Source organism: Microcebus murinus, chromosome 13 (assembly GCF_040939455.1).
Source record: "Microcebus murinus isolate Inina chromosome 13, M.murinus_Inina_mat1.0, whole genome shotgun sequence".
In the NCBI taxonomy this organism is placed as follows: Eukaryota; Metazoa; Chordata; class Mammalia; order Primates; family Cheirogaleidae; genus Microcebus; species Microcebus murinus.
This window is the reverse complement of record NC_134116.1, coordinates 62,746,604-62,766,645: the sequence shown is the minus strand read 5'-3', so window position 1 is coordinate 62,766,645 and position 20,042 is coordinate 62,746,604. Positions and strand designations below refer to the sequence as shown.

Below are 20,042 nucleotides of genomic sequence, written 5' to 3'. Positions count from 1 at the left end.
CATTTATCCAGCCTGCCAAGTGTTTTTGCCACCGCTGCCTGTCCTGCTTAGCAGCCGACTGGTCCCAGGCCCACAGTGCGCATGTGCGGAATGTGCACCGCATTCTCCAATGGCCCTCCAACAGTCTGAGGGACAGTGAACTGGCCCCGTGTTTAAAACGTTTGAGGATCCCTGTTCTAGATCCTTTGTAGGAGTATGTCTAGGTATTTTTGTTGCTATTAATGAAAATTTTTTTTCAGTTAGGTCTAATAAGAGGTCATTTTATGATAAAGTTTTACATTTTTATATGATTGTCTTTTAAATAACCAATTTAAATTCTCAATCTAAAAATTTTCTATTTTATTTATCTTAATTTTCCATACATTATAAGGTATGTGATTTACTTCTAAATACTATGTGCAATTTTAATAATTATACCTTTTATATCCTTTTTTCTTTTTTTTAATTTCATTTTTTTGACTTAAGACCCAGTGAGTCTCTTTTATATCTTTTATATCATATTACACAGGGCTAGAATATCCAGAACAGTGTTAAATAATAATAATAGTCATTGTCTAATTTGTGATTTTATTGATGGGCTTTATTATTAATTCAGATACTAGCTGTTGTTAATATGATAAAAGAATAGCCATCTTTGATATTTTCTTTTGTATACTTAGTTTCCTTAACATTTAAATTGGTACTTGGTGTTGGGTGTTATCAAATATTTTTTGGCATTGATCGAGGTGACTATAGTGTTTTTACCACCAATAAACTGTACTTGAGTGTGTGTAATAAACCCTCCCTGGCAGTAGATAAAGGGTAGGTAGCACAGTGGATGCTCCCTATCTGGCTTAGGCTTTATCAAATCTAGTTGTCAATTAGGCTTTCTAGGCTCATGTTTAGAATTTTTGCCACCATATTCAAAAGCAATGTTTTTTGTTAGGTTTTAGTGTTAGAATTATACTAGCTTTCCATCTTTTCTAGTGTTCTAGAGGGATTTATTTTGCATTAGTAATATTCTATTTCTGGACATTTTTAAAGAATATCAGAGGTAAGACTGTCTAGCACTGGAGCCTTTTTGTTGTTACAGTTTTCTTTAATCTGGAAGAATTTCTTATCTGTTCTTTGTCTTATCATTTTGAACAGTACAAGTGAGTTATTTGGTGCATAAACTGTGGGTTTGTCTACCATTTGCTCTTGATTAAATTCAAGCTATACACTTTGGGCACCCACAGAAGGAATGCTGTGTCTTTCTCAGTGCCCTGTATCTGGAGTCACGGTTTGTCCCGATATCAGTGATGTTAACTTTGATCACTTGATGAAGGTGGTGTCCACAAGTTTATCCGTTGAAAATTACCATTGATTATCTTTGTAATTAATAAGTAATTTGTGAGTAAATACTCTTGGACTTTTTAAGTATCCTATTCCATATCAAATGTTTACCCACTAGTTTTAGGATCTACTCATGATTTTTCTAACTCTATTATTTTTTCTATGTTTATCAGTTGGCATTCTCCTGTAAGAAAGAGTTTTTCTCTTCTCTACTTGTTCATTTATGAATTTATATCAGTATGGATTTATAGATTTATATTTTATCATTATATTATATTATCATTATTAATTTTGATGCTCCTATTATCCCAGAAGAGCCAGTAGGAGACCCTTCAAGCTGACTTCTGTATCTTTTGGATATATTTCCATTATTCTTTAATACATCCTTACTTCTGGGACAGGGTGTTTCAGGCTCTTGTACTTTTTCTGCCCAAGCCCTGAATCAGCCTTTTTTCCCAAAGAGCCCTGGTTCCTTTCAGTGTAGAATGGTATTTAGAAACCAAGATCTAGTTAGTAGATGTGCTAATTGTTATTGGTATGTCACTGCTTAGCAGTCAAAGCTAGGAAATGTGTGTGTGTGTGTGTGTGTGTGTGTGATAATATGCAAACATATACACACTATATACATATCAACATTTCTGAATCTATCTATATATGTATCAATATCTATGTGTGTGATTTTTTTGTAGATTATCAGGTTGAGGAAGTTTTATTTCTAGTTCACTGAGAGTTTTTATCATAAATAGATACTGAATATTATCAAATAATGTTTTTATCTATTGAGATGATCATGTAGTTTTCCTTTAATAGAGGATTATCTTTTAATATTTGAATTATAATGATTAATTTTTGAATGTCAAACTAACTTTGCATAATCCCTAACTTTGGGATAATCCCTACTTGGTCATAATGCATTTTCTTTTCATATGAGGTTTTATTTCCTAATATTTTATTAAGGATTGTTATATCTATTCATGAGGGATCTTGGTCTGTAGTTTTTTTATAATGATTTTGATGTCAGAGTAAAACTGTCCTTATTATTGAGTTGGAAAATATTCTTTTATCACCTATTTTCTGAAAGACTTTGTGTGAGGTTGGCATTGTTTCTTCCTTATATGTTGAACAGAATTCACCAGTGCAGCTTGAAGCTGTTGGGGCCTAGAATTTTCTTTCTGGGAAAATTGCTAATTACTAATTAGATTTCTATAATAAAGAGCTATTTTAATTTCCTTCTTTACTTGTGCCAATTTTGGTAATTTATATCTTTCAAGAAATGTGTCTGTTTCATCTAGGTTGTCAAATTTATTGGCATAAGTTGTTCATCATGTTACTATCCTTCTAGTATCTGTGGATCTGTAGTGATATTCCCTCTTTCATACCTGATATTGGTCATCTGTGTCTTATTTTTGTTTTCTTGATTAGTCCAACTAAAAGTTTATCAATTTCTTTGATCCTTTCAAAGAACCATTGTCTTTGGACTTCCATAATTTCTGATGAGACATCTATAGTACTTCTTATATTTCTTCTACTTTATATAATGTGTCCCTTCTCCTCCCTGTCTTCTTTTAAGATTTTTTTCTTTATTATTAATATTTAGCAAGTTGATTATGATGTATTGATTTGGTTTTCTTTTTGTTTATCTTGTTTGGCAGCCTTTTAAGCTTCTTGAAGCTTTGAGTTTATAATTTTCATCAAATTTGGAAAATTTCTGGCCAATATTTCTTTAAATACTTTTCTGTTTTTTTCCCTTCTTCTCCCCACCCCTTTCAGCTTTTGAGATTACAATTACATGTATACTAGACCACTGGATACTGTCCTCCAGGTCCTGTTGCTCAGTTTCTGTTCTTTTTTTCTGTTCATTTGTAGATAATTTCTCTCATATTTCCAAGTTTTGGATGAGAGGAAAGCCTACTTAAACTCTTGCATTATCACCCCTACTGGAGGTCAGCTCCTTAACAACAGAAACTTTGCACTATTCAAGTTTGTATCTTGCACAGTGCTTGGCACATTATGTAATTGGCAAATGTTGAGTACATGATACCAGGCACGTTGAATAATCTAACCAGGATCTTCACTAGTTGAGACTTGACTTTTTTCCAAGGGACAAAGTCAAGATCTTTATCGACCATGGTCTTTCAAATTGTCTAAGCTGTTTTCTGGCCTTCTTTTTGGTTCTTGAACATGCCAAGTTATTCCCACACTTCCACCTTTGTATACCTGGTTTGTCTCTAGACCCCTTCCTTAGGATCTTTACATGACTGATTCCATCTCGTCATTATCATTTATCTCAAGAATCACTTTTTCCAGAAACCCAATCCCTGACCTTCCTCACCTACCTCCACCCAGCTCCTAAGCAGTCATGCTCCATCCCATTTTCCTGCCTTACTCTCTGCATAGGACCTTGCCTGACTGATTCACAATTACACTCATGCCCTGCACAAAGACTTTTTGGTCAACAACAGACTGCATATGTGATGTGGTCCCATAAAATTACAATGGAGCTGAATGCTAGTTGTTGAATGCTAGTTTCCTGTTGCCTAGTGATGTCTAGCCATTGCAATGTCCTAGCACAATGCATTTTCTATGTTTATGATATGTTTAGATACACAAATACCATAGTCTTAAAGTTGCCTGCAGTATTCAGTACAGTAACATACAGTACACATTTGAAGCCTAGGAGCAAAAAGCTACACTATGTAGCCTAGGTTTGTAGTTAGCTATCTCATCCAGGTTTGTGTAAGTATACTCTATGATGTTTACACAACTACGAAATTGCCTAAGGACACATTTCTCATAATGTGTCTGTCCTTATGCAACACATAACTATAGATGTATACACAGCATTTCACTTGGGGCAGCACACAGTAGGCCTTCAACAAGTATTTGTTACACAAGAGAATTAACCAACCAATCAATTAATCTATATTGGACACCCTGGACAAACATTCTGTAATACAACATTGGAGTTCTCAATAGCCTATGGCTAAACCTTGACTTTCAAGATTCCTTCTGAAAATGGATTTTCTGTGATACACTAGTATTTGAAGTTGAAGGACATATTCATAAACTTGTATGGGCCTTAAACTTGTGTGTTAATGATGCTGGTAGTAAATGAAATGGATATAGTCTTTGATCTCTGGATAAAGGGCTGTGAATTTTCTTCTGTCGGTGGATTGAACTGCACTTGCTGCAGTCATTTTATCTACATGTGTTGCAAGATCCAAAGCTAAATTCATTATTTACATCTGTGTGACTGTGCTAATATTAATAAATTTACTTTTACGTGGCATTTAGAAATTATTTATATCAAACTTCCAACCTAAATTATTATTTTTATGTCCTTTTTTAAAAAAAAATTCAGAATATTATAGAGGTGTAAATGTTTTGATTACATGGATTGCTTTTGTCCTGATTGAGTCAAAGCTATAAGTGTGCCCATCACCCAGATAGTGTACATTGTATCCACTAGGTGTGATTTCATCCCCTCTCCCACCTGCATGATTTCTGTTAAGTTTTACTTCAGTCTGTGCACATGAGTGCTCATTGGTTAGTTCCAATTTAATAGCGAGTACATGTGGTGTTTGTTTTTCCATTCTTGCTATACTTCACTTAGGAGGATGGTCTCCAGTTCCATTCAGATTGTTGTAAAAGATATTAATCAATTTTTTAATGGCTGAGCAGTACCCCATGGTATACATATACCACATTTTATTAATCCACTCATGAATTGATGGGCACTTGGGTTGATTCTACATTTTTTTGATTCTGAATTGTGCTACAATAAATATTCTAGTGCAAGTCTTTTTGAAAAAATGGCTTTTTTTGCTTTGGGTAAATATCCAATAGTGGGATTGCTGAATCAGTTATTGAAGTTCGAGAAGATATGTGGTCTTTATAAACTCCTCATCTTCCCAGGAGCTCACATTATGACTTAGCCACAAATTAAGTGGGAATTTAGGAAATTAGCAGTTTTATTTTCTTGTATATTTGACTTTACATTTGGTGCCAAAGTGAAATCCTAATTTCACTTGCAATGTATAATATTAACTAAGAATTAAATAATAATTAAAAAAGTAAAAACAAAAGGCGTTACACTTGCCAAGTGCTGTTTTGGGGAATGATATTAGAAACAAATCAATATGAGCTCATATACACTGTCCATAGACCCACATAAACACACATGTATACACATAAGTACACACAAACACACACCCACATATATGTACAGATGCACACTTACAAATACATATCCTATCCTTTCAAATTCTTTAAGAAATTTCAAACTAGAACCTTTTTAGACTTTATTATACTAAACATTAGGATCCTGTAGCCTACTCAGATCCTTTGGCCCTTTGCTTCTCTTACTGACATCATTTTTCTTTTTGATTAATGTGCTGATTTGGGGGAAGCTTCAAAACATTTCTGTAAACTACAAAACCACTTGGGTACACACATAAGAGCCTCTATCTTTTTTATCAAACCATCCATATTTCTGAAACTGATCCCAAATTACCAACATTCTCTGCTTTTTTCTGTCTAATTTATCTTCAGTTCAAATTTTCCTCTCCCTCTTAGCCCTCAGGCCCTGTTATTTTTCAAGGCATTTCTCTGGTTCCACACTCCCAAGGAGATTCTCCTCCATGTGGTTTAAGGTGGACGTCAAATAGAATTGTCTTCAGGTGGGTCAGGTCTGTTTCATGGTGTACTGCAGTTCATTCTGCAGGGTCCTATTTCTCTTACTTGGGGCCTTACCAAAACACAAAGGCAAACTGTAGGTGAAAAACTAAAGCGTACCCAGTCACTTAATAAATATACAGTACTGTTTATATTATCTGCAAACGTGTGACAACCACAGTAGACATATCTTAATCTTTAAAAATGTAAATGCAGTGGAAAAGGGACTCCAGATGCTCAACCATGTTTCAGTACTAAACAGACCAATGAATAGAAAGTGGCTGGATTGTTCCTGGTTGTCCTCCCAGTCCTGCCTTCACCCCGTGAGCCGTGGACAAATCACAGGCACTGCTGGCCCACAGCCACCTCTCCATGTGAAGTGGGACTAGATTATCCAGTGTTTTATGTCTTTTCCTGCAGTTGCTGGTGCTTGAGCAGCCTTGCCTCCTTCACCGCTGGGAGGAAAGTGCTTTTGGAGTCAGCACGCAGGGAGTGTTTACCACCCATCAGGCCCTGCTCTAAACTCTTTAGATGGATTATCTCATGTATTGCACTGGGAAAAAATACACCAAAGTGCTCGTACTGGCCATTGTGTTATCGTGGTGTGTTTATGTGTATTTCTTTTCTTCATTTTCCAAAGATGACCTCACTTTGCAATGGAAAGAAATACAAAGAGTGCAATTATTGGAAAGTAATAACAAAGACTGGCAAAGTGCTTTGCAATTTTTTAAGCATCTCTCATATGAATTTATGTATTAAGCCTTCCATAAAGCACATGGCACAAGGGGGTATTTTTTCTCCCATTTTACAGTTGAAAAAGGTAATGTCAGATCATCTCCCCAAGTTCACACAGCTAATAAATAACTGAGCCAGAACTTGAACTCAGGACCTCTGAGTCCCAGACTCTCTGCTACACCAAATCCCCTTTCCCCAGAGGCCCCCGACTTCAATTCTGTTGCATCCCAGAACATCACCTCTTCACCAGACTTGAAAGACAGTTTCTTAACATAGCTGAGGAATTGACTTTCTCTGTTCTTAAAGCTGATCTGACATGACTAGCTGCTTTTTATCATGTATTTCCTCCCAAACATCCTGTTCTCCAGGACAAATTCAAAGTTTGGTGATCTTGGGAGTTAGCTGCATCATGCAGTCAAATCTCTTCCCAAAGAGCTCCAGGTCGAGGGAGGCAGGTGGAAGGGTGTTTCACAAGTGTTCCTGGAAGATGTCCACAGGCCTTGACCTCATCTGAATAATGGGAAGAAATGATGAGAATTCTACACTTTTGTATACACTGAGGTTTACATACTGCTCAGAGCCATCAGACTGACCAAAAGGTTTCCTACCTATGTTGAATAGTACTTTACAGTTTTCACAGCAGTCACCTGTCAGTATTTAAATTAACCGCTACGACAGCCCTCTGAGGTAGACCAGAAGAGGGTGGTCTCCCTGTTGCACAGATTGTCAAGTGATATTGCAGAGACTGTGGGTGGCAGAGCCTGGATGCCCGCCCGCCCGCCCGCCCTCCTCAAGCCCAGGTCTCTCCTTTTTGCTCACCCCAGGTTCTTGTTCATACCATTGTCCGTGTAGCTGATGGCCATTTATCCTTAAGTAATCTGTTTTAATTGCAAATTTTATTTTCAGATAGGAAAAGCTCAGATTTATTCTGCTTTGTTCTTGCTTTCCTCATAATGAACTTTGTAGGTCAGTTTATCCTCAGCACTGGCAAACCAGAATTTAAGTAAAGCTTCTACTTAGCTTGTGAATTTGCGTGTCAAATCTTTAATTCAGCTGTCAGCTTTTTAACATTTACTGTACTTTTGTTAATAAATGTTATTTTGTTGGTCTCTCACCAATCAAGCCTATCTGAGATGGGGAAAAGCACCAATGAGATTTACAGAGGAATCAGAGCTTCCCAGACGTTAAGAGAATTGTTACCTTACACTTGCATTTTAATCAGAATATGTGTAAAATTTGTCATGTTGTTAGTTCTTGCAAAAAAAAAAAAAAGCCAAGGAATAAACTTAGATCATTTATTCCTTTAAGAATATGTACTGAGAACCTGTTATGTGCTAAAGATGTTCTGGGCACTGGAAATGAAGCTGTCAACATGGCGGACAAAAATACCTGCCTTCGAGAAGTTTCCATACTAGGGCGGGCAGTCGGGTGGCGTGTTAGTGCCCCAGGGACTTCTGGAAAAGCTGACAAGGAAGAGGGCGGAGTTCTGGGACACTAGGTGGTCAGGGAAGGCCTCACCTCCTTTTCCACATTGTGGCATAGAAATATGATTTCCATCCACATTTTTTTGGTAACTTATAGCTCCAGAATAAATTACTTTTAACTTTGTACTCAATAAAAAACCAACTTATAGTAATTAAACTTGTTCAGTTTCATTCTTCAGAGGAATATTAGGTGCTGCTACTTCTAGGAGCAAGTCCATGCTTATCTACTTTTTTATACGTTGGTGTCTAAATAAGGCTTCCTACTTTTCATAAAAGGATCTGTCTTTAAAAAAAAAGAGGAATACAAAAGAAGGGAGAAAGAAGAGAAAATGGTTTAAGAATTATTCATCTCAGAACGTTATTTTCATGCATTTCTTGTATTTTCATTTTTTCCCCTAAAAAGACAGCATCTGTTCCGTAAGGATGGGCAATCCCAACATTATATTGTATTTCACTTTATATTTAAACATTGAAAGAAAAACGCGCTTCTTGGCCCACTCTCCAGGAGCCCAACGTGAACCTAGCGTGAGCCCCCGGGCTGGCGGGGCGGGAAGCCCTTCCCTTCTCCATCTGCGCGCGTCTCCTGGAAGGGAAAGCGCGCAGCTGCCAACTCAGGACCAAAGCACCAGCTTTGCTTTTCTGTTCTAGAAGCTGCAGATGGTGCCGGGATTTCAGGGGACTGTTTCTCCTCACTGGGACACAACACATGTTTTCCTTTCCTCCCTAGATGGCAGCACAAAGACGGAAAAGGGGCAAGTGACTGATGGCGGCTCCTCGCATGGCCTGGCAGCTTCCCCTGCAACTTCGGATGCGCGCAAAGGGCTCGGACTTTTTCCTCCGCGCTTTCCAGAAAAGCACCGAGTGCCAAAAGGTGTATTTTAAAGCGCGAACCCTGACTGCTCTATTGCTTTGATCAATACCACCCGTCAGTGTGGGCAGCGGCATTTCTCCCTGGAGCCCTCGGCGAGGCGGTTCTGTGGCGGAGCTGGCGCCTCTGCCCAAAGTCGGGGGAGCTCCGGCCTCTGCCCCCATAAACGCGGGCGTCTTCCCAGTACGGTGCTTCGGATTCCAAACGTGCAGAGGACAAGGCTCACTGGGAAATTCGGGTGGTTTATTAAGCCTGACCATGCTTGGGTCAGCCGGCATGTTTTAGGTGTGACCGTTGGTGACTTAAGCACTTGATTCTGCCCTGAAAGCTTTGGCAAACCGAGTTTCAACCCGTACTTTAAATACTTACAAAAACCTGACCTTTCTTTACTCCATATTAATTTGGCAGCTTCTAATTCATAATAATACCCAAACATGTGTGCATTTTATGATCTCCTGGAGTTATAAACATGGCTTCATTTTAAATAGGTTTGTCAAGTGTGTCTATTATTATTATTATTTATAGTGAGGCCATAGGATATGAGGGAAAGTTGGAGGTGGATGCCAAAATGTAATTTAGTGGGGAATTCTGATGCATAGTAAATATGTTTTAGCAGGCAGTGGGAGGTTTCGTGCAAAAATGTCCCAGGGTTTGAGCTGGCTCATCCACCAGACATGCAAAAGGAACAGGGTGGGTGGGTGCTGCTCTGTTGATCTTCCTGTGTTCAAACAGGACCACAAACCTCTTCTTCAGGAAATAGTTTTGTTTCCAGATCCCTGACTCCAGGTAAGTAGAACGTAGTTGGGGGGAGTAGCCTATAATTTTTCCACATCTCCTTTCACATGTAGAACTTTTTGTTAACCTCAAAGAATTTTTAACATGCCTGCACTTCTGTAGTTGATAGGTGAGTGAATCTTCCTCTCTAACAACCCAACTCAGGCCAGGTGTGGTGGCTCACACCTGTAATCCTAGCACTCTGGGAGGCTGAGGCGGGAGGATCACTTGAGGTTAGGAGTTCAAGACCAGCTTGAGCAAGAGCGAGACCCCATCTCTACTAAAAATAGAAAAAAATAGCTGGATATGGTGGTGAGGGCCTGTAGTCCCAGCTACTAGGGAAGCTGAGGCAGGAGGATTGCTTCAGCCTAAGAGTTTGAAGTTGCTGTGAGCTAGGCTGACACCACGGCACTCACCCAGGGCAACTGAGCATGATTCTGTCTCAAAAAAACGCCCACAAAACAAAAAACCCAGCCATAGGAAGCCAGTTGTGGACTTCTGGATATATCCCAGACTTCCAGGAGGGGGCGCACTACAGAGATGACCTGTTTGAAATCCGCGCCATTGTGGTAAGAATCAAGAGCCTGACTCCTAGTTCAACACACAGTTGTGGAGTTCAAAACTATCCGGCTTGTCCCATCCTCTCCTTGCACAATCCCGAGCACCATCCTTGGAGGTCAGCGTGTGGTTTGGCCACAGCGATTGCCAGCACTGGAGTGTCACTGTCGAGTAGGTTCTGTGTCCCTGAGCAAGAAGGTTATCCTCCCAGGACAGCGTCTCAGGGCAGGAGCACCTGCTCCTGTGGTGGCTGTCAGGACGCAGGGGGAGCACTACCCTCTCTCTGCCTCCTCCAGAGAGACTTGGGGCTGGGAGATCTCTGTGGGGACCACCATGTGCTAAAAGTGGGAGGTCCCCCAAGTTTGTGAAAGGCACAGTTCTGTTTCTTCTACTCCCCCTCACATCAGCCATGTCCTTGCCCTCTCCCGCCCTCTCCCCCTGCCCACTCTACACACACACACACAGAGCTAAGCCACTGGATGCTGGTGATGTTGTCCAGGATGTCACTAAAAACCCTGCTGTCTTCCCTGTGCCCCAAGTTCATGTTCCATTGGCCTCTGGACTTAGAAGAACTACTAACGCTTCAAATTCAACACACCTAAAATTACAAAAATTCATTTGATTATTTTTTCTTTACATAAGTAATTTGTGATACATTCCCACGAAAAGACAGTAAAAGCAATCCCACCTCTCACAGCACCAGCGCTGTCCATCATCCTCCTAGGCGACTGCATCCCTGGCCCTGAACCAGGTCGCTTTCCAACTTACCCAATTTCCAACATCCAATTTCTTATCTGTTTTCTAGCCAGCAACCCTATAGGCGCTGTTCATGCAATCCACTTTATTATTCTATCTAGGAATCCGATCCTATTGAGTCTTCGTTCAGAAGAACTTCATGGGAAAATTAAAATGAAAATAGATCAACAAATAGAAAATGCCAGGATTCAGATAAAAACACTTTCTTCTTGACACTCACTGCCACCAAGTGTAAGGCTGGTTCCCAACTGGATCATCAGCTCTCTTGAGGGCAGAGAGCCTATGGCCATGTCTTTAATGGAGACAGACCTGCAGCACTGGCAGGTTGCCTGTGTCCCCCACCCTGTGTGTGAGTCACTGATAAGGATGAGGTGAGGTTCTCCTTCCCCATTCAGCTGTTAAGGACGTCTAGGAAACAATCCTGCTCAGAGCTAGAGAGGAGGTGGGAACTGGGCCCTGCTGGTAAGAATATAAAGACATGCAACTTCTAGAGGCCGACTTGGAAGTATTCAAAATCCTGAATATGTTGCATTCCCTTTGCCTCAGCAGTACCCGCTGTTAGAAATACAGTCTTAGGAAGCAATCATGAATGTGTGCAAAGATTTAGCTACAAGAATATTCATCGTGGGACTGTTTAAATAGTAATTTGAAAAAGCCTAAATTGGAGGGCTGAGGGAAATTATTTAAAAATTTGGTAAGTGGTATCTCTCTCACTCCTTTCCTTCTCTCCCTCTCTTCCATCTCCCCTTCCTTCCATCTGTCTCTCTTTTTCTTGTTCATCTCCCTCTTTTAGAAATTTTCTATGATAATTATGTGTTGCTATTAATTTAATACAGAAACAATAAAATTAAAAATACTCAGTTGGTTAATGTGTACCATTAGTTCCTTAAAATAATTCTCTCTCAAGATTATAATTTTTTAAAAAATTTTATGTCTCATTTAGTAAGTTTCTTAGAGGAAGAATCATACCATTCTGTGCTTAGTTCAAGTGGATCTTAGCAAACACCAATAATCAAATAATCACTCTTCTATCCCCAAACTTTAAGGGCTTCAGATCCCTACTATTTGATTGCTTGATCTCCCTGACCCAGTCCAAAATATACGATTTACTTTAAATTATGTGTTTATGTCATGTACACAGATGCTGAAATTAATTAATTTTGCTTTGAAGATTTCCTAAGGGCCCTAGAAATAATTGCAAATGCTCTGGGGTATATCACAACCAGGACTGAGAATTACTGTTTCTGTCTACAAAGCTGAGGAGAGAAAGAAAGGCATATGGCTGACTAAGCAAAACAGAAAATAACGTTTCATGTTTGCTGACATACAGCCTTTGCTGGTTTTCCCCCATAGCCAAGAGTAACCAAGTTGCCCAACTTCACAGCAAGAACTTTAGAGACTCAATTCCTGAGCACTAGTAATTGGTTTTCCAAAAGAACTTTATAGGGATGAGTTAAGGTGGATTTTTACTGTATTTTAAATGATTTTAAAGTTATTCAGACCACTTATAGAAATACAGAAAATTAACATTTATGTAATTTAATTAATCCTAAATTAAAGTTGCATTTCTCCCTTATATTTTACATGATTTGATAACTTAACAAAGGGAATCATAAAACTTGGATATTATTGAGGCACTTTTAGGAACTTGAAACACATTTCTCTTTGCACCATTGTTGCTAAAAGAGGTTAGATATTGATAGGTATTATGTGGGGGGGGAGGAAAGGACTTTGTGAAAAAAGAAGTAGGTTATACAAAATTTGACAGATTTCTTTCCTGATCGATTTTGGAGCACATGTCTTAATGTACATTGTAAAACTCCTAGAAATGCATTTAGTTTTATATAGTTTTCAGCATTCCCAGATATTTTTTCCCATATGGCATCTCAATGAACGGATGTTCCATAAAATGCCTTTGGAACTCTGCCTTGCATCTTCCTTAGACACATTATAGCAGGAGTGATATACAAAATATTTAATTTAAATAGTTAATAACAGAACAGCACAGCACAGACTGCAGGCCAGTCTAACTAGCCTGCCATTCTAGCAGAACTGACAACCTCTTGCTGCATATATCATTCCAGTGTTAGTTAACCTAAAAGTAAAGGCAGAAAAGCCTTTCAAATGAAACCTATTCTAGAATTCTATCCACTTAGGAACCTTTGGGTGTTTTTTTATGGGTTGTTCTGGGTTTTGCTGTTGTTTTACTTTTGTTTGTTCACCATGCACATGTTCACAGCATTCAATCCATCATTATACAGCTATTAAGAACTTTGAAATCACCAGTCTTCAAAAAACCCAGTTGTCTTCTATGAAATGTTATATATGAAGGTGTTAGCTATGTTTTCTAGGTTAGTCAGGCTGAATACCACCTTTCCATTATTTCAGAGTCTCAAGGCTCTACTATTCCACACCTGAATGTCTAGCTGTCTTTTGACATCATGTTTGAATGTCTTCAGGACTGTCACAACTCATGATCTCCTTGACTAAAGAAGAAGAAGGAGGAGGGGGAGGAAAGAGAAAGGAAGGGGAGGAGAGAGGAAAAGGAAAGAGAGAAAAGGAGGGAAAGAGGAAAGAAGGAAGGAAGGAAAGAAGAGAGGGAGGGAGGGAAGAGGAGGGAAAGGAAAGGAAAGGAAGGAAGGAAAGGAAGGAAGGAAGGAAGGAAGGAAGGAAGGAAGGAAGGAAGGAAGGAAGGAAGGAAGGAAGGAAGGAAGGAAGGAAGGATGGATAAAGAAAGGGAAGTAAGTAGAGAAGGGAAAGTGAAGGGTTCTTAAAAATCAATATGGCAGAGGTCAGTTTTCCCTGGCTTTACCCACTCATACAAGCAACAGAATACAGAGTCATCCTTGACCATCTCTTTATTTCAACCCTGCCTCTCCATGTGGAGTCTTTCAGTTTATTTACCCTGTAGAAGTGTCACAAAGCCATCACTGACATAGTCAGTGGCTTAGTCCAAGCCACCATCATCTCCCAAGCACGGCTGTGTCCTCCCTATGTGGAGGGCTGGCATTCACTCTAGAACCCTCCTGTCTACTCTTTATGCCTTTCAAACTCAAAGTTCATTATCTGTCATCCCTTCTTCTGCCCACCTCTTAACACACACTCCAGCCCCATTCTGCACCTTTCAGTGGTGTCCCATTGCTCTTTCAATGAACCTCACCATGGCATTCAGGGCCTCGCATGCCTGAGCTCCAGCCCTCCCTCTGTAGACACACTACTTTCTCAGAACCTCAGTCACACCATGCTTACTTTGGCTACATGGTTTTTAGATATGCTGTCTCCTCACCTGGAATATTCCACCAGCCCCCTCAGATTACCTAAGGCCTGATCTTCCATCACAGCTGATCTTCCCTAGGCTGCCACAGGGAGGCCTCAGGACACCTGCCCTGAAGTCCAGGTCAGGCCAGATCTCATGTTTATCTTTCCAATTACACAGAGCTTCATGGAGACAGAGACCATTTTAGCTAATCATTTTTGCAGAAATTGTTAGCATAGCAGACCTGAGTCTGCTATCCTTACAGAGGCCTGCTTGCAAGGCTAGCCTCTGGCCGGGATGTGGGAACTTGAATAGTATACAGTACCCTACACTGATATAAAACCATGATAGGATCAGAGTAGCTGCCATGCCTACACTGTTGGGATAAGCAGTGTGGTTTATGCTGAATACCCACTTCTCTTCTGGGGGTTTGGAATTTTGGTATGTGCCAAGCTGAGGGTGCCTATGTGACCAGCCCCCAAGAGCAGCCTTAGGCATGAAGTCTCTTAATGGGCTACCCTGGGCAGAAACATTGCAGGCACGGTTCTGCATTTTCGTTGCTGGGGTGTACTCTTCATAACCCCTCACAGCAGGGAAGAGCATAAGGAAGCCCCCTCATAGATTTCTCTACACTCTGCTCATGTCTTCTCCTGATTCAGCCGTGTGTCCTCACCACACCACTTTAATAAATCTTAGCTGTGAATGCAACTCTGTGCTGACTCTTGTGAGTCCTTATAGCAAATATTCAAACAGTGTCTTGAGTGTCTTTGGGACCCTCAACACACCATTGTATCTCCAGGACTTTGCACAATATTTGACATTTAATAAGTGGCTTACTACATACTTTTTAAAATGAAAATGACCTCAGAGGGCTAGGGCTAAGTCTATTCTATGGAAATTCTCAAAAGAACTAAGAAATATTATCATTTATCAGCTATATCCTAATGACCCAAATACAGAATGTTCATTCTTCTGAAAAAAAGCAGAATAAAAAGTGATTCAAGAAATTTAGCATGGTCAAAGTCCATCAGAATTTCTTTATCGTGAGGATGGTTTTCTGTATCTGAAGTGGCAGCTGGAAAGAGATGGGCCTGGATGCTGTTCCACTGGCTGCCCTGTCTCTTCCCTCCTCAGCCTGTGTTTCCATTGTTGACCAACTCCTCAGGCAGAGTGACACCTTGATGTTTTTGCCTCACAGCTCACAGGAGTTCCTCCTTTGTGTTGACTTTAGTCAGTCTGAGGACTACTTGTCTTGGTGATTGCCTCTTTGTGATGAATCTCCCAGGTGTTTGTTGAGCTTCTTGTACATGGATGTCTAAATCTCTAGCAAGACCAGGGAAGTTTTCTTCAATTATTCTCCCAAATAGGTTTTCCAGCCCTTTTGTATTTTCCCTTTCACCCTCAGAGATGTCTATGATTCTTATATTTGGCCATTTTACATAATCTCATATTTCTTGTAGGCATTGTTCATGCCTCTTAATTCTTCTTTATTTTCAACTGACTGATTTAATTCCAAATGGTTGTTTTCAAGTTCTGAGATTCTTTCTTTTGCCTAGTCTAGTCTATTCTTAAATATTTCCGCTGTGTTTTGTATTTCCTCAAATGAATTTTTTATTTCTAGAAGTTCTATTTGGTTTCTTAAAATAAGTTGATCCTTTAGTGAATTTTTCATTCATTTCCTGAATTATTTTTCTGGTTTCTTTGAGTGGTTTTCCGTTTTCTCTTTGGATTTTATTGAATTTCCTTACAGTCCATATTTGTAATTCTTTATCTGTCATTTCAGTATTTTCACTGGTTGGTATCCATTGCTATACAGCTGGTGTTCCCTTGGGGGGTGGTGTCCTTTCACTCTTATTTTTCATACTTCCAGAGTTCTTTTGCTGATTCCTTCTTACTTGGGCAGCTGCCACTTCTTACTTTGGATTTTCTTTTGTTTAAATGAGGCTTTCTCCCACCCCCACTTGGAAAGGAATGTCTGTAACATATGTTGGGTAAGAACCTTTGGCTTTGCCTGTGAGTGCTTTGATGGTGATCTAGGTTCTGGATAGATGCCTTGGTTGTAGATATCCCTAGTGTGGTCTTCCCTATTGCTAGTTGTTTGTAGGTTGTAGCAGTGGTGAAGTATGTGTGGGCAAATTCCCTGTCTCTCTTTGATGAGGGAAGATGGAGGCCTTTGAAATCCTTTCTCTTTCCCTAGCCTTGTAGTCTTCTTAACAGTGTGAATTGTCTTGGAACACCCAGTTTAATCTTTGAGACAGTAGGTGGTGCTTGTGAATAAGAATTAACCATAGTCTGTTTGATTCAGTAAATGCTGTGAAGGGCTGTGCAAATTGACCTCCCTATCAGTAGGTGGCGCTTGCCAGAAGGAACCAGCTGCAATGTTGTTTTGGGGACCTATGAACAGCTCTAGCCCCTCAGGAAGAGCACTTGAATGCCCCCGGTGGTGGGTAGGACCCTGGAACTTTCAAGTGTCTCCTTATTCTCCACCACCACAGAGGCAGGTGGGGGAATGAGGCTGGGTGGGCCTGGGTTGGATGAGCTTGCCATCATGCTCTACAAATGCTGGCAAGGTAGCTGTTTTGGCAGGGGTCAAAGGTCTTCTTCCAGCTTCTGAGGAAAGCTGCCAGGGAGGTGCTGAAGTGGCCTCACCCAGCCAGTACATCTGCTTGTGGAGATGGGGCCACCTTAGATTCGCAATCTGGCTGTCAGGAGTGGGTTTCACTCTTCTCACCTCTCCCCTGCTCTGTGATCTCCCTCTGATGTCTGTCAGTAGGGAGGACCTCAAAGTAACTGAGCTCCCCAAGGATGGTGCTGCAGGCTGGGAACTTCCCTGTCCGGGATCCCACCCTGGGCTGAGGGCATGGCCTTCCTGTGCAGGAAAGGGTGCTCCTCAAGTGCACAAGGGCTGGGACTCACACTGTGCTCTCTTTTCAGTTCTGCCCATGTGGGCTCCTGATGCTATAAATAATTAATTTTATTTTGAGTATTTGGTAATCGCTCATTATTAGTGATGTGGATGAATGTTATTTACTGCATTGGGAAGCTCCCTCTTCCAGTAAATGTAAATCCATCGCTTAGCTGTGTTTCAACCTTTCTGTAGACAAGAAAGCAGACCATGGTATACATGAGCTGTTAATTGGCAGAGTTATGATCATCTTTCCTTCACAGCACCCAGCGAGGTTGATCAGGGAATGGATTAGTGTCTGGGAGGATGGGTAATAAATTGGGTGAAGTAAGGCTATTCGGGTCTTTAGGTCAGGTAGAGGAGTTTGGCTGCAGAGTGGATAGAAATGTATCCAAACAGAATAGAAGGGCCATAAAAAGGGAGTTACAGGGTCACCAGGTATAGAAACCGGAGGCTCCATGGATAAGGTGGGCCTAAGCTGGGAAGAACGGGGGTCAAGTGAGTATGGCCTGCAGCAAGGCCCCAGGGAGAGAGGGTAATTAACAGCCCTTGCTCCTACTGTGTGTCCCTCCCCCATCCCCTTTTTCAGAATCAGATGCAGTGAGAATGCAGAAAGGAGGCAGTCTCAGCTCTTTGGGTTCAAAGAATCTCTTTGGGATATAGTTTCACTTTTTCTTTGCCTGCTGCTGCAGTCTAAAGGTGGCAGTGGAAATTCTAAGATAAGTTGTAGTTAGAACCTCAATGACTGGCTAACAAGCCATCCGGGACAGAGCCTAGAGGGTGGAGACCCGGCCTAGAGGGGCAGCAGCTGTCTGGGGGCCTTGGGGTTGGACAGGCCCAGGCAGGGCAAGAGCAAAGTCAGGAGACTTCATTTACCCAGGTGCGAAGAAAGACATCAGCCTTCAAAGCCAATCAAGGCAGCTTTCCATTGTTAACAAGCTGGCCAGAGGCAACTAATCACTAAATGGAAACTAATCATTTTGCTGCTCATTTATTTTCCCAGTGAATGGTTTTCAACACAAGCCTTTATATTTCCCAAGAATAAAGACTTGTGAAAAGGGTGGGGAATTTATGGCTGCAGGAAGCTGGCCCCCATTTTGCTCCAGCTGACAGGTTTATAAGGACAAGGAAGTTGAAGAGGTAAAAAGAATTTCTAAGCAAATATATTTTTAGGAAATACATTTTTTTACCTTTTTAATACAAAGGTTATTTACATTGATTTCATAAGTGAACTACGACAGATGGTCAACATGCAGTATGTTATTTTTAAATGTGAACAATAGCACCAATGAGTTTTTGTTTTTCTTGTTTTTAAGAAATGATCTGGGTAAAAATTACTTGGGTTTTCAAAGATGTCTACTTGGTTTACTTTTAAAATGATGATTTGCCTGAAATTATTTTATTAAGGCTTTAGTAAATGAATACCCTCTTGTTTGGAGTGTAATTTCCAATGTACAGGCTGAATGCAATTACCCTTAACACAGCCCAAATTTGGTCACCCTGGACTAATAGCAGAGTGGATCTGGTTATTTTGGTTGGATTCATGACTAGAACTTTAATCAGTATGATGAGTATTAAAGGCCCTAGTTTTTAAACATTTGCCATGGAGATGAGGTGAAAGACAGGAGGGTGGAGGGCAGTGGTGGCTGGAACATTAGCATAGCCCATGGACTTCTGGCAGGGCAGATCTGTACCCCTCTGCGTATTTCTCTGGGGAAGAACACTGGTCTCCAAAGCCAGAAAGGCCAGGCTTTCAACTGTAGCTCTGCCATCTTGAATAAGTCCTTTAACCTCTTAGAACCTCATTCTCTATGACTTTAAAATGGAGTTGATAATAATGCCTGTCTCCCCAGAATATTAACGTTTGTAAAGTTCCTAGCACAGAGCCAGGCATGTGATAATTTCTCAATATGAGTTAGTTCTTCTCTTTCTACTCCAAAGCCCCAAACTTCTCCCCCATCCAAGTATCCCTGAGCCTCAATTTCACCACCAGTGCTTCATTTCTTGGACTTAAATGTTGAGTTTTATCTGCTCTGTCTTAAGGCTACTTGTCAAGCCCCTTCCTTAGAAAAATGAGGTCCAGAGAGATTAGATGACTTGCCCAAGTGATAAGCTAAGAAAATACCCTGAATGCTTTAAATCTACCTTGAGGCTTCAAATTATCTGTATGCTCTGTAAAGTGAATCTCATACTGTTTTTCTTTAAAAGATTTTCAAAATTAGTTGCCTTCAACCATTTATTCACACTGAACTCTTGAAATATTAATGTCCATGTTTCTGGTTTGAAGATGGAGGTGAGAAGTCTGGGCCCTCCTCTCCAACCCACCCATGACCTGTCTCTTCTTTGAAATCATCCAAAGCAAAAGGAAAATAAGAAATGGAAACAAAAATTCCATTTTCAGCAAAAGTAGGAGGTAGTTAAAACCATGAGCAACAAATGGATGCAGGGACTTCCCAGGGGAGCATCCAGGAGAAAGAGGAAAGGCGAGTACGTTGCTGTGGAAATCAGACCCAGTCAGCAAAATTGTGTTTGTAAATGGGAAGAGGCGAGGTGAAGAAGAATCTAAGTGGCATTGTTTATAACTGAGAGAACGGTGGACATACTAGGGCAGCAAGAACTCTCTAGGACCCAGTTTAGTTTAGAAATGAAGAGGTGATGGGGTTAAAAAAAAATCACACTTACACACCACATTGGCAGGGAATATCTAGGAAAGAAGAG

General features: G+C 40.4%; 1 protein-coding gene across 1 annotated transcript in view; it reads left to right on the top strand.

Moving 5' to 3' along the window:
- RNASEH2B (ribonuclease H2 subunit B) overlaps positions 1 to 9,560 on the top strand; it is a 56,861-nt gene extending 47,301 nt beyond the window's left edge. The window contains exon 10 of the mRNA XM_076009442.1: positions 8,935 to 9,560. Coding sequence (XP_075865557.1) covers positions 8,935 to 8,967 — 33 coding nt within the window. The 3' untranslated portion in view covers positions 8,968 to 9,560. The remainder of the gene's footprint in view (positions 1 to 8,934) is intronic.
- Positions 9,561 to 20,042: the final 10,482 nt, after the last annotated feature.